The 13,009-nt window shown below is 40.8% G+C and overlaps 2 protein-coding genes across 4 annotated transcripts; one reads left to right on the top strand and one right to left on the bottom strand.

Moving 5' to 3' along the window:
• The first annotated feature begins 12 nt into the window (after positions 1 to 12).
• Positions 13 to 5,930, top strand: LOC143471094 (uncharacterized). Of its 2 annotated transcripts, XM_076969444.1 has the most exons (18): positions 13 to 189; positions 249 to 444; positions 505 to 641; positions 715 to 833; positions 893 to 1,005; positions 1,069 to 1,741; positions 1,819 to 2,027; positions 2,084 to 2,350; positions 3,269 to 3,496; positions 3,553 to 3,707; positions 3,770 to 3,916; positions 3,972 to 4,093; positions 4,181 to 4,222; positions 4,389 to 4,558; positions 4,617 to 4,755; positions 4,813 to 4,891; positions 4,996 to 5,172; positions 5,245 to 5,930. In XM_076969444.1, the coding sequence occupies exons 1-18, from the start codon at positions 167 to 169 to the stop codon at positions 5,444 to 5,446; spliced, it is 3,198 nt and encodes a 1,065-aa protein (XP_076825559.1). In that variant the 5' UTR covers positions 13 to 166; the 3' UTR covers positions 5,447 to 5,930. The 2 variants fall into 2 exon arrangements, with proteins under 2 accessions (XP_076825559.1, XP_076825560.1); XM_076969445.1 differs by lacking the exon at positions 4,181 to 4,222.
• On the bottom strand, positions 4,774 to 12,932 carry LOC143471095 (ATP-dependent DNA helicase DDX11-like). Of its 2 annotated transcripts, XM_076969447.1 has the most exons (19): positions 12,692 to 12,932; positions 11,766 to 11,875; positions 11,462 to 11,671; positions 11,170 to 11,254; positions 10,932 to 11,044; positions 10,638 to 10,811; positions 9,110 to 9,179; positions 8,762 to 8,930; positions 8,505 to 8,664; positions 8,069 to 8,234; positions 7,916 to 7,998; positions 7,717 to 7,849; positions 7,457 to 7,650; positions 7,174 to 7,398; positions 6,895 to 7,044; positions 6,716 to 6,815; positions 5,965 to 6,119; positions 5,807 to 5,904; positions 4,774 to 5,746 (listed from the first exon to the last, which is right to left on the bottom strand). In XM_076969447.1, exons 1-19 carry the CDS (start codon positions 12,831 to 12,833, stop codon positions 5,512 to 5,514), a joined length of 2,772 nt encoding a protein of 923 aa, XP_076825562.1. In that variant the 5' UTR covers positions 12,834 to 12,932; the 3' UTR covers positions 4,774 to 5,511. The 2 variants fall into 2 exon arrangements, with proteins under 2 accessions (XP_076825562.1, XP_076825561.1); XM_076969446.1 differs by having other exon boundaries at positions 4,774 to 5,904.
• Positions 12,933 to 13,009: the final 77 nt, after the last annotated feature.

Below are 13,009 nucleotides of genomic sequence, written 5' to 3'. Positions count from 1 at the left end.
GATTATCACGATCTCATACGTCATAATTGCCTTTCTCAGAAGCGCGATGCTGTCTAGTTTTATGTAGCGCTTAGTTTAGTGACAGCCAGTTGTAGTTTTGAGCAAAAGGGACTTTTAATCGAAAACCAGCAACATCTGGAAGGCAGCAACCGAGCTTATAACCAGAATGTTGCTCAACTTCGGCAAGAGGTGAGTTGATGACGTAGTAGACTGGCGAGCTGATGGTTTAGTGAGAATTTATTTTCAAGCTCCAAAGGTCTTCCGCGGGCCACAAGTAGCAGCACGAATATAAGCGCCGCCGTCAACAAATCAACCACTTTCGGGATTGGCCCTGCTCAATGGCGCGTCACCGATGAATCGCATTCAGCCGATATGATGAAAAATTTGTGCTTGTTACGTAACAATCAAGAAATGACAGACATCACGTTCACTTTCAACGGAGAGGTAAACCATAGAAAATACGAACAACAAATTACAAAAATTTTGACGTCACAACATACGTAGGTGATAGCAGCCAACCGTGTCGTGTTAGCTGCACTGAGCTCAGTCATGCGGAACGTCTTTTTAAAACGCGAAAGTCTGATGAACGCCGAGAAGGTTCCGCCAGAGGCGCTACATCAACTTGTCAAGTTTATTTACAGGTATTCATTACGTCATAACAGATGACGAGAAGTCCGAATTTGGTCATCATGTAATGACTTAATTCTTTCGTAGCACTGGCACCGAAGTGGAAGTCGTTGTCCTGAAAAATATCAAAATGGCAGCGGAAGCGCTTAAAATCGAAGTGATATCTCGAACGTGCTCCAAGATGCTGGCTTCCTTACCAGGAGCAGGTAAATGGCGTCTTAGCTAACAGCCATAATGACGTAATTTCCTCTGCTTTATTAACAAGATACCAACGATCTTGAAAGACGTCATAAATCTTCGCCACGCACGGATGCCTTCGATACGTCATCTAATTTTAACCAATCAGGAGAGCGCTTAAATTCCTCACCCTTGTTGACGGTAAACAAACGATAATTCAGAAAACTTACATTCCATTTCATAAAACGTGTTGTTACGTCACAGCCACGAAGACGGGAAAGTACCGCGGCTGACAGCGATTCAACATCAGATACCAGCAGTGACATAATAACGTCCGGATTGCGACGTCACAATAAACCTTCGATCAAGTTGACGTTTCACAGTAGATCGGGGACACCCTTGAGTCAGTCGACAGAGGACCTTGCAAATGACGTCACCAGCGTCGGTAGTAGCGACGCAAAACTAGAAGCGACGCCACCAGGCTTGGGATCACGTGACAATCTCCCTCGAATATTCATCGATTCCCCCAAAGACAACTTTGATGACAAACAATCGAGTTTTACTTCAAGCAGGTCCATAGAAAACTTTCTGTTGGATCACAGCGGCCATGACGTCACATCTTCGAATGACAGAGGCACGGTGACGCTATCGAGTCTTTTGGCGGTTTCGAGCGGAATTGTGCAAGAAGCGGCGACCAACAGTAGCGGAACCTGGCCCAACCGAATGCGGACCTCGCAGCGGAGAAGCACCCTGCCCTGTGAGTGGAAAACCGGAGAAACTTCTCCGCAAACGGAGCGACCTGCAGAGGGTGACGCCTATGACGTAACAAAAGCCTGCTACGAAAGTAGGCGCGATAAAGAAAGAAAATATTTCCGACGGACACGTGATAAGCTCGACGTTGGGTTCGCAACGAAAAGCATCCCAAATTTCCTCAAAGGTAGCCAACCCTTTTCTACTACATCACAATAATTTTAAAATGATGTAACAATGGTTCTCTTGTTTCAATTTTTCTAGGTCTCAATTTGTTACGAGAGCAAAATTGCTTCTGTGATTTAACGATCGTCGTTTCGAATACTAGGATTCAGTGCCACAGAGTCATATTGGCGGCGAGTAGTCACGTGTTTCGAACCATTCTAAACCGGATAAACACGAAAGAAATCGTCTTGACCAAGATAGATGAGGCAGCGATTCAAGAATTGATAAAGTTCATCTACACAGGCCAGGTAAGCGGTGTTGGTGCATTGAGCGATTCGGTCTCTTACTCAACCCAACCTCGCAGTGCACCATCGACAAAGACAACGCGATGGGAACGCTGAGGGCCGCGCGAAGGTTTCAGTTCCACTTTGTCGCGCTTCAGTGCGCCCACTACCTGGACCGGAACTGCGGGAATTATGGGAATTTTTTCAATCCCGACAATGTCCTGGTCGCATTTAAAATAGCTAGAAATTGGGGATTCCCAAAACTTGGCGAAGAAAGCAAGAAGTTTGCTGTTTCTCACTTTTGGGAAATCACCGAATCGTCATCCTTCAAGGACCTGTCGGCCTACGTGAGTGATTATTTTTTCACTTGAAATGCCGCAAAAATAATAATATTACAGTAGTCGCCGCTTTATGAGTCCACCTCGGGACCGAACCATTTTTTAGGGCTTATTAAGCGGAATGCGTGTTTACGTCAATCCAGAGCCTATAAATGACTGTACACAACACCCACACACAACAGGCAAGTTTGTTGTAGCTGGTAACGCTCGGCACTTTTTCAGCAGCTCAATTTTCTTGGCATGTCCATATCTTTACGCACATCTTCATGTGCTCACGCTCAAATTATGCGAAATAATTGTGGAAATGGGCGGAGTTAAACGGAGTTTTAGGCTCATAAAGCGGATCTTTTTTTACAGAAACAAATGGAGTAAAGGTGGCGTCAAACACTAAAAATGCCATAAAATCTTTGTTTTATTATACAGTGAATTTACTAAAAGACCGATTACTCGAAAAGTCCTACATAAGACTCTCTGAAATTTTTCATGTCAATTTAGTGTGCTTTGGGCCTAAAATCCATTATATGCCATCAAAAAAACATGATTCAAACTTTCAGAGGCGCAAAATAAACACTAGAATTTTTGGCCTAAAATCAGAAATTTTAGCTACTTTCATGCTAATTTTTAGCCAAATTCTGCACGCGACCTGGGGGCTGGGACATTGCAGCACGCCAACTGCTAGGGTAATTCCCAGACTAGAATACAACACCAACCATGTTGCCTACTGATTGGTCTAAACATGTTTTTTAAATCCCTACGTAGAACGTCCAACAAAATCATAGAGATCTTAGTTTTAAGCGCTTGACGCCACCTAAATCGGGACCGTGTTGAATTAGGCTTAATAAGAGGCTGGACTTATAAAGCTTATGCTGTATATAATATTGCTGGAATCAGCGATATTTCAATCGTAATCCCCTGATATTCTTCCAGGAGTTGAATATTTTGTTGAGCAGCGAAGGACTTCGCGCGGCAAAATCACGTGATATGGATTTGGAGCTTCAGTTGTTTAAATCGCTCGTTCATTGGCTTACACAAACCCCCAAATCTAGAATTCCTCGGATGACGTCACGTGTCATGAAGTTTGTGGATTTTTCAAACATAAAGCACAGCGCGCTCTATCGGATTGTTTCCAAGGAGACTGTCGTTATGCTTGACCAGGTACGACTAATTTGATTATGACGTCACATTAGATAACTTCAATGCAGTTTGCGCAGGATTGCAGCAGCAGGGTGCGGGCAGCGTTACGGGGGTGGCCTGGAGCAATAAAGGGAAACTTATCTCCCGGAAATACTCCGCAGGTTTATAATCCGTCCGACATCTACGCCGTGGTCACACACAGAGAGGAATATTTATCCAACAAAGTGTACAAGTGAGTCCTTGTCTTGAAATTATGTGACAGAAAATTTATAAATGTGATTTCTATGTTAAAAGTATGACGCAATCAAACAAAACAAAAAGATCGGTGACGTCAAGTCCTTCGTGGAGCGGGCATGCGGTGACGTCATATCACGGGAGTTTGTACGTGGCCGGCGGGCGTGACGCGAAACGGAACAAGCGTATATGCAGTGACGTGTACAGGTAGTAGTCGATGACGTAGTTGCGGTTAGACGAGATGCTGACTGTGTTTGAGCAGGTTCGACTGCACGGGCTGGACTCAGATCGCCGGCATGAAGGTGGCACGCGCACACTTTGCACTACTGCCGTTAGATGGCGCGCTACACGCAATCGGAGGCTTATCTGAAAACTTCGACAAACGTAAGATCACCTCATTAGAATACTTGACGTAACTATTTCGTGGAAATGCAAGTTTCAGGGCATCAGACAAAACATAATCTTTTTCAGCGATGGACGATAAAATATTGTCGATTTGTCCATTCAGTGCAGGTACATTGACGTCATGTGCATCTTACGTCATTAATCACGCAATTCAAATTCATCATCGGCATGCAATGTCAATTCATTTATGACGTAGTGTAACGTAATAATGCATGTACGCATGTTTTTGTATCGAACCTTTAAAGTTGGCCCTGAAGCGCGATTCTTCGCGCAGAATACCAACCAACGTCAAGTTCAGAACGACTCGACATTGAATCGACGAAACCGGGAAGTCCCAAGTGGAAACTGACGTTGCTTTCACTTCCGCAAGCGAGTTATTCCCACGCCGCCGTGCCTGGTCTGACTCGAGTCAAGAAAGTGAACTTGGATGAACTTAGCATGAAAGTAAGCAGGATAAAAGGTGAAAGGTCAGGGTGGAGTTTTGCAACTTTTGTGCTTGTAGAAGCCACTGGGCTCGCCAATGAAACGGAAGGGTCTTAAACTTTCCCCCTCATTCCACTACTTGCCCAGCGACGTCGTCATACCAGGGAAATCCCCACGACGTTGCTCTCTAAGACACGACAAACCTACGTCAGAACTAAGTAAGTAATATCACAATAGGAGGTATCAATTGATTTTATTTCTTGATTTAAACGCAGTGGAGGTGGAGACAATATTCGTGTGCGGGGGAAAAATAAAACCGAGGCAAAACTTAATGTGGAATGTAGCTGAGAACAGGTGAGTCCCCTAACAAGAAACAATTCTTCTTCGTTTGAGCGTGGCTCAACTTCAAGAAACAATTGAACCTGGCTAACAATCTAAGATGACGTCATTTTCTCCAGGTTTGTTGAAAAATGCGCCCTCCCGTGCCCAAGTCCCAAGCCAACTCTTACGTCATCAGCAACTTCGATGTTTCTCGTCACCAATGACGCAATGGACACGTCATACCTGCGTATGTTCGAATACATCATAGAATTCGACCAATGGACAGAGATGAAGATGCCGGTGACACTGGCCAGGTGAGATGGAGCATTTAATCGATTTAATTTTCCACATTTCCAGCTGACTTGCGGAGAAATATTATATTTCAGACCACCGCTAGATGGCGCTCATATCATGCCTTGTCTCTCTAGCGCCACATTCTCAGAAAGTAATCGCGTCATTTTCGTGGCCGTGACAAACGATGACGTAATAGAGATCGATCGCTACGATGTGACGTCATCAAGATGGACGTCATACAAACGTTTAATGTTGGACGGCGTGATTGCTGGACTTACCATCTGTTCAATTTGACAAACACCGATCACATGACCGGCAAACTGGGGAATTCCACTACGCTTCTGACGTCACACGTGGTTTCAGGGCGACGAATTCTCTGGTTGAAAAACTAGCGAAGTAAAATAATAAATTAGCGCAGTTCGACGAAAAAAACAAAAGAGAATCGTTTGACCAATCACCTTCTTCACGGCACCAAACGCGGCTCCAAACCTGTCAACTTTCCGCAACTGGCGACCTATCCATGAAGGCAGTTTGCTGGACACAGAGGACTTCCCATACCTAAGGTCGGCCAGAAGCAGGACAGCATAATCGTCCCTGGTTAAAGAAATTGTTCGGTAATTGTTGGATAGAATCGTTTTATTGAGGGCAGTATACTTGTGTCTGATCGCGCGTCCAATTGATTGATTGACAGCTTTCATGCATAGATTCTCGTAATGCACCTGACCGCCCTTTCTGCCGTCTGTATCGCGACGCTGCAAAATACAGTTGTTTGTCAGAATTAGGCCAAGTATTGACGTCTTAATAGAAATTACCATGTTTTGGTCCAAATATCGCATCTTCTCCTTAAGTTCAGGGGAGTGTAGATTAGGGTAGGGAAGACCAACCATTATGACGCAACGACCAAGATCGTCGGAGAAATTGATTCCCTCCGACATCTTGCCTCCAACTATGCTGAGGAGGAGAGCGCCTGTGAATGGTCGAGTGTTTGTTACTTTCTAAATTGTTTGTTCATGAAAAGTGCATGGGCTCGGTTTAACGAAACCGTTCCACGAGCGGAGTAGTTCGAGAGCTGGACACGCAACGATGCGCTCCGTATTCGATCCCCAGTGGCGCTACCATTGTAATAACCTTGGACATGATATTAACAAAGTTGAGTGAACCTGGTGGACAGTTCATACTTGGACAATATCACAAACACTCTGTCTATTGGAACTTTGCATGGACCAGCTCGGTGAGTGTAGGCAGTAGTGGCCATGCTTAAGCTGCGCGAAAACTTTCCTCAGTCCGAGGAAAAAGATCATGATAACAATTAATGAATGCTACAGCATGGCAGTATATGCGGGTCGATAAAGGACGGGGCGAATTCTTATGGCTAATTTAAGGCCTGAGTTCGATGAGCAAGACGTGTTTTGTGACCATACCGACATACTGGCCTTGTTACCATCACAGCTATTACTGGCGTGCACACCGGTTGAAGATATTTTTACAGTTTTTTGCTTCCATAAAAGTTATTTTTTAAACACAAACCATATGAAGCAGTGTGAGAATATGTGAGATGCTCGCCTGTGAGTTTACTCGTGGGAGCTGTTGCTCTTCTGATGCATTTTGAATAATCGATCAAAACTTTGTCAACATCACCGCTGTTCTTTGGTTCTCGGAAGATCTGCAACAAGCAATAACGTGGTGGGATGATGATTGAACAAGGATGAGGATAATGATTGAACAATGATGAGGATGATTACCTTCTTCTTGGCGTCCAACTTCTCAATCAGTCCAGTATTTTGCCACCTCTTGTATACAAAATCCTCGTATTTATATGAAGGGAAAAAGCAAACCAGTCCACCAGGGATGATGTTGATCATGTTGAGGATCAGACGACCAAGTTCATCAACCTGCGCATCAGCGATGTTTTAAAAATCTTGCTTGAAGACGGGTGTTATGATATTTTGATGATTCCAAGAAAACATTTACAATAAACTTCAATTATAATTTTTGTTTATTTGAACGAAGAGAGAAATCACCAGAACCAGACTTGTTCTTTTCTCGAAAGTAAACTCAAAACTCTCTCCTGATGGGCCACTAGAGAGCGCTATTGGAAGCAGCTGCTTTGCCCCATCAATCACATGACCACAAGAAAACTCAAAAACTCGATCCCGATGCAGAGGTTCTGCTTGACCGATTAATTGGTCAATGAGGCATGACGATGGTTGCATGGTTCCGCCAGCTACAATGACCGATCTGCATTCCTTGATTGAAACAAGACGATGATTCCTGCCCAGAATGTGCCTGACCCATCCAACCTACCTCCAGCAAATCTTTGAAGTGGAAGGCTGGATTCATGAGGACATACTTCAAGCATCTCCCCCCCACTCCATCCGTGGATATCACGATACGACCATCTTCACCTGGTGACGTCAGCGACATGAGAAAAGATTCAATTCGCATTAATGGTGATCTCATCATGACGTCATTAGATGTTTCAAAAGAATGTTTAGAATCTAAAAAAAACAAAGCAAATATAAATAGCACATAATTACTTTTTTATGACATCACAGTAGATATACCTGTCTTTTTGCTTTCTTCTAAAAATGTTGCAACTGATGAATAAGAAGTAGTTTTCTTAGAATTTGATTCCATCTTTTCAAAGAAACCACTAAGCTTTTTTGATATTTTGCTGCGTTGACAATATCGTAAGATCTAAAAATATCATTTGCTAGAAAACTATTTGCTAGGAAGTACTTCCCTGTTTAACTTGTGCGCCACCTTGTGGAAGTTGATGTTGTCCAAGGAAGCTTTGAATAAAAACTGGTTGATCGTCAAAAGAAGTGAAGAACCACTCTGTGCAGCTGCTCAAAATAATGACCTAGTTAAGGGATTGTTTCTATTAGAAGCAGGGGGTAAAAGTGCGGGTGGTACCTGGAGATGTGGACTGTCTCTGTTTCACCATAACCATGGCAAGATGGCGGAGTATGAACAATATCTGCTTCACATAAAACAGGTTCTTTGCCTTCAATCTTTTGTTAAACTTTTGTGCATATTGCTGCAACTGGCTCAAAGATTTTTCCACCTCCCTTAGAGAGACCTTCAAAAAAAAGTTAAGATAAATCCATGTCTGAGTTAAAATTGGTTTAACTCGTATGCTATCCCCATCCTGGCATCAAATCAACAATAAATATCCAGTCAATCAACAACATCTAGACCAAAATACTAGAATACGTCATCGTTTGCCATCGGACTTAACATCACAAACATGTAGTTAAATGCGATCAATGTTGGATGTACATGTGGGTTTTTATTAAATGTTTATAAGATGTTGATAAATCGATGACTTTAAAGAAGTCACGGCATGGACCTGACAACTGTACATGTTGTTGATTGCCTCAACCAGGTTATGGGCTTCATCAATTATCACGATCGAGTTCTTTAAGTTGATTCCAGTCGCGATTCGAGTCGGTTTGTGGAGGAGAGTCTGATACGGAAGAGCAACAAGCTGGCTGAAGCTCACAGCACGTCTGTGATGTAATAAACGATTGTTGTTATTCAAAATGCAGATGGAATATTGACTTCTCTTCAGCGTTTCCAACAAGCATCATACATGCAAGGGGACACCTGGTTGCGTAATACGGACAAGCTCTCACGGTACGTCCTTCTTTCACAATATCTTCAATGTCTGAGATCTGTTCAACTATTTTACTCGTTAAGTCATCCATTCCTTTGCTGTTGCTATAGTAACAACATGTTGCATTGCTAACCCGAACTCTTTTCTTTCTCACAACATCTGTAACCATAGCAACACTTGTATCATTGGTTATAGTAATGGCCAAGTCTTTCATCCACACTTTGGAAGACCACGGAGGAAGTGAAGCCTCCCAAATGGTGGATAGAAATCTCTCCATGCTTTGCTTGCTAAAGCTCAAAATCACGAGAAAACTAAATGTCATGCTACTTAATACCCACCTATTTCCTCATCCTTTTTCTTTTGTTTTTCTTTTAAATTTTTTTGAAGTTCCAGGCATTTGTCGTTGATCTGCATAATCCAGAGCATTTGTGAAAGTTTTTTGTATTTAAATATTTCTAAAACCAAATTTATCGACAAACCCAACATTGTACAAAACTTCCTAAAAATGCCAATGTCGCTTAAAATGCCACAAAATTCGGAGATGAATTGCGCAAGACACTTTTTACGCATTTATGACAGTGGAAGCTTCTTAACTCACAGTTGAAGGGAAACTTCAAGATAACTCATGTCGATATAATTAGCGATAAATTATGTTAAAATAATATTTGACAACTAAGATTCATTGCAGAGGTTATTATTTTAGGGTTGTCACATTTTCGACTTGTTTGCACCATTTATACATCAACACAATATAATCACGCACTAACGCACACCTATCTCTCACAATGGTTAATCATGTCCAAAGTCAAATATTAATTTATTTTTTATCTTCCTTGGTATAAAGTGAAAAAACAAGCACTGGACCAGGGATCTCAAACACACGACACCAATACAACCTTGCACCCGCCTTTCTCTGGCTCGCTTGGTAATTAAATGGCCTTAAAAACATTTTCATATTTTTAATTTGTCCTTGCTTTGTTGAAGAACAAAAGTTGTTTGAAGCAGGCTAAAATTTCAATTAATGAAATATTTATGCAAGCATTTGCGGTATTTGTTGCAATCACTTGATATGGAGAATGCAGCCCAATCATTTTTCAAATTTTTTTTGTATTTCTATAGATTGCGTATTTTCCGATGTTGTTGAATTTACCATTGTGAGCATTTAGTCACATCTCATGTTTCATTGACATACAAGCCCAACATTATCGAATGTCAGATGTGCTGCAAATCTTACCACTAATTTCTCTATGTACTGGTGTGTCAACTGAAGAAGACCATTTTAACAAGCAGTTATTTTTTGCCAGAGATTACCAAGACTCACCATTCGAAAGCGGTTCTTTGACTGGGCTTTGGCTTTCTAAAAATGCTTCATTTGTTATAGTTGTTTTATCAAAGATTGGCCAAAACCTTCACAATCGAATGGATGTGATTTCATTCTCTCAAGTTTAAGACCTCTCCACTAAACTATCGTTTTTAAGCATTATTTTTAGTTGATAAATAATTTAAGTCCAGTTAAAAGTTGCATTTCCATCACAATGACAAGAAGTCACAGAACACCAGCAATTAGCATTGATATATTGACCAGTCAACAACTTATTTTGACATTTTCGGGTAAGTTTTGGCATAAAAAGCGCCTTCGAGTTGCCATGAGTAGTTAAGATGCTGTGATAAACAACGTGTTTTGCCGCGGTCAACGAAGTTGTTCAAGTTCTCCGAAACATTGGATCAAGCAAAGTTAACTTAACCGGCTTACACTGCATTGCGTTGACAGACCCAGATTTTTTAAAAAAACTTTCACAAAACAAAACTAGCATTTGGCAAAATAGACAAAAATAGCATTTTCCAGTTGTATGAATTATTACCCACTTGCTGAATAGAGAAAAGTTTTTTCACATCTTCATTGATGCAGAAAGATTTCCGTGAAGCTAAAGAAACAACGCTGAGAGGAAAATCGCTGAAGCATGTCTTTCCATAGGGGGACTTTTTCAACTCATGGATGAACTGGGTGAGTTGGGAATGTGTGCGGCTACAAAAGTATATCTGGAAACAAATCTTCATTTTTATTCAATATTATTTTGTTTTAAATTCCAAAAATTGTTTAAGAACTTCTGTTCGCTTTGAGTAAATCATGAAATTACTAAAACTTGAAATTTATCTCACTCTTGTCACTCCATCTTGCTCCTCTTCTTGCTCCTCTTCTTTGTTACTTTTATTGCTCTCTGGGTCTTCATCACTCTCATACTCATCAAGAGCATACATCTCATCTACTCCTTCTGTGATGTAACAATTAAAAATTTTTAATAGATAACATCGAGGTAGATCGAAACAATCCAAGAAAAATGCTGAGGTTGAACTCTATTTGACTTTTAAAACATTTTGTGACAAAGACGACGGCAACCTTCGCATCCGAGGTCCTTCTTCTCCAGTTCCATCCTGGCTTGCTTCATCAGAGCAAGAACTTCATCATCATTGTTGGACTCCAACTTTAAAAAATCAAATTTTTTTTCAAAGAATTGGGAAAGAGTCAATTACAGAAATGTTTAATGCAACTATGAATTCCACCAACACGTAACTGTAAATGCTCAATTTAGTTAAAAAGCAACGAAAGCAGATTCAAACTACCTTGAAGCATTATTTACGGGTGTAATAACTCATAAATTTAATTTTTAGATTGACATTAAGAATTATACTTTTCTCTTTCCATATTTGATTCCATGTTGCTTTTTGCTTTCTTTCAAATTTTTCTGCATCATTTTCATCTCTTTTTCACTTCTGGTTTTTCTTTCTTTCATCGAGCGTGCAAGTTTAATCTCAGCAGAAATTTTATTTTTTTCCGCAAATTCTTTCACCCAGAGGGGTTCATCTTCTCCAGTTTTCTCAAGGTTCGAGGAAGACGCCGACTGAAGATTAATGAATGGTGGAGAAATGATTTATCCACAATCTAGGAAGCATCTTTGACACTGAAGCAGGCGATAACCAAAGTCAATGAATCACCTCTCGCCCTCCTGAAGATAGGATTGCATCAATCCTTCTTTCCTCTCTTTCCTCATGATCCTTCAACCAAGTCAGACTCCCACAGATCAACGACAACGACTTCCCAGTCCCTTTCATTCAAGTTTTACAAATTATCAAAAATATCTATAAATAATTAACAACTTGGAATCTAAGATTGTTGTTGTTTGCACCAGAAGTACCGGGAAAACTTTTTGCATGACCTGTCGAGTGCCCTAAAGTCTTTTTGGATGCATGAGTTTTCGATTAATTGTGTTTTGTTCATTTAGTATCTTGTGAGAAGCTGCCAACTGTAGAAACGTCCATTGAAGCAGTTAAAGAATGTCAAGCAAGACCAGCTCGAAACCGATTTGATGCATAAATCGCCATATTACCATGATCATTTGTCCTTAAAATTGCTCCGTCCTTATCAATTATTACTTCACAATGCACTTTGTTATAAGAAATTGCAAAATTTAAAATTTTTCTTTCGATGTCGGTGTAATTATTTTTAAAATCTTCAAACCTTAATTAGAGACCTTTTCATCAAACATAAAACATGGACATGCTAATAGTTTAACCATAAACAGACTGGAGTGATGAGAATGAATGTCACAAGGCCAACCACTTAGAGACCTTGATGCATTATAATGTCAACAAAAAACGAACTGAATAAAAACTACTTAAAGTGATTGAACCGTTACAAACTTTTCAAAACTTGTGGTATTATTTGAAATAATTAAACAAGGCATAGCAGGACTGACCACTAGATGGCGCTGCTTAACGAACAATTGTTTTATGAACACAGGAATTCACCAACTTTAATGAAGTTTGGTAAAGCCACCTGCATTATGACATAACATTCTACAACAGTCTCATGAATTTAGAAACTTTAAAAATACAAACAATGAAAAAAACAAAACATTCACCTGTTGGGCTTTCAAAAATGCCAATCTTCCTCTCTTCAATAGCGCTGTATAATGACGTCATAAACTGCTTTTGAATCGAGTAAGGTTCGAAGGGGAATGGAAATTCCTCTGGGGCTGAGAGAACTTCTTCTTTGTGTGACATCACTGGGATGTTTTCAGGTCAGATAAGAACTGATCAAAAATGAAACCTAACATAAAATCTCACTTCTCGATGTTCTGCAAACAACTCTGTAGTCAGGTCGAGATGGCCACATTATTAAAGAGAAACAGAAACTTTAACTTGGAAGCAAAGGTTTGGGAACTCTGACTGCACAGAAG

The sequence above is a fragment of the Clavelina lepadiformis genome, chromosome 9 (assembly GCF_947623445.1).
Source record: "Clavelina lepadiformis chromosome 9, kaClaLepa1.1, whole genome shotgun sequence".
Lineage (NCBI taxonomy): Eukaryota > Metazoa > Chordata > Ascidiacea > Aplousobranchia > Clavelinidae > Clavelina > Clavelina lepadiformis.
The sequence above is the reverse complement of the archived record's forward strand: the minus strand, read 5'-3'. Positions and strand labels throughout refer to the sequence as shown.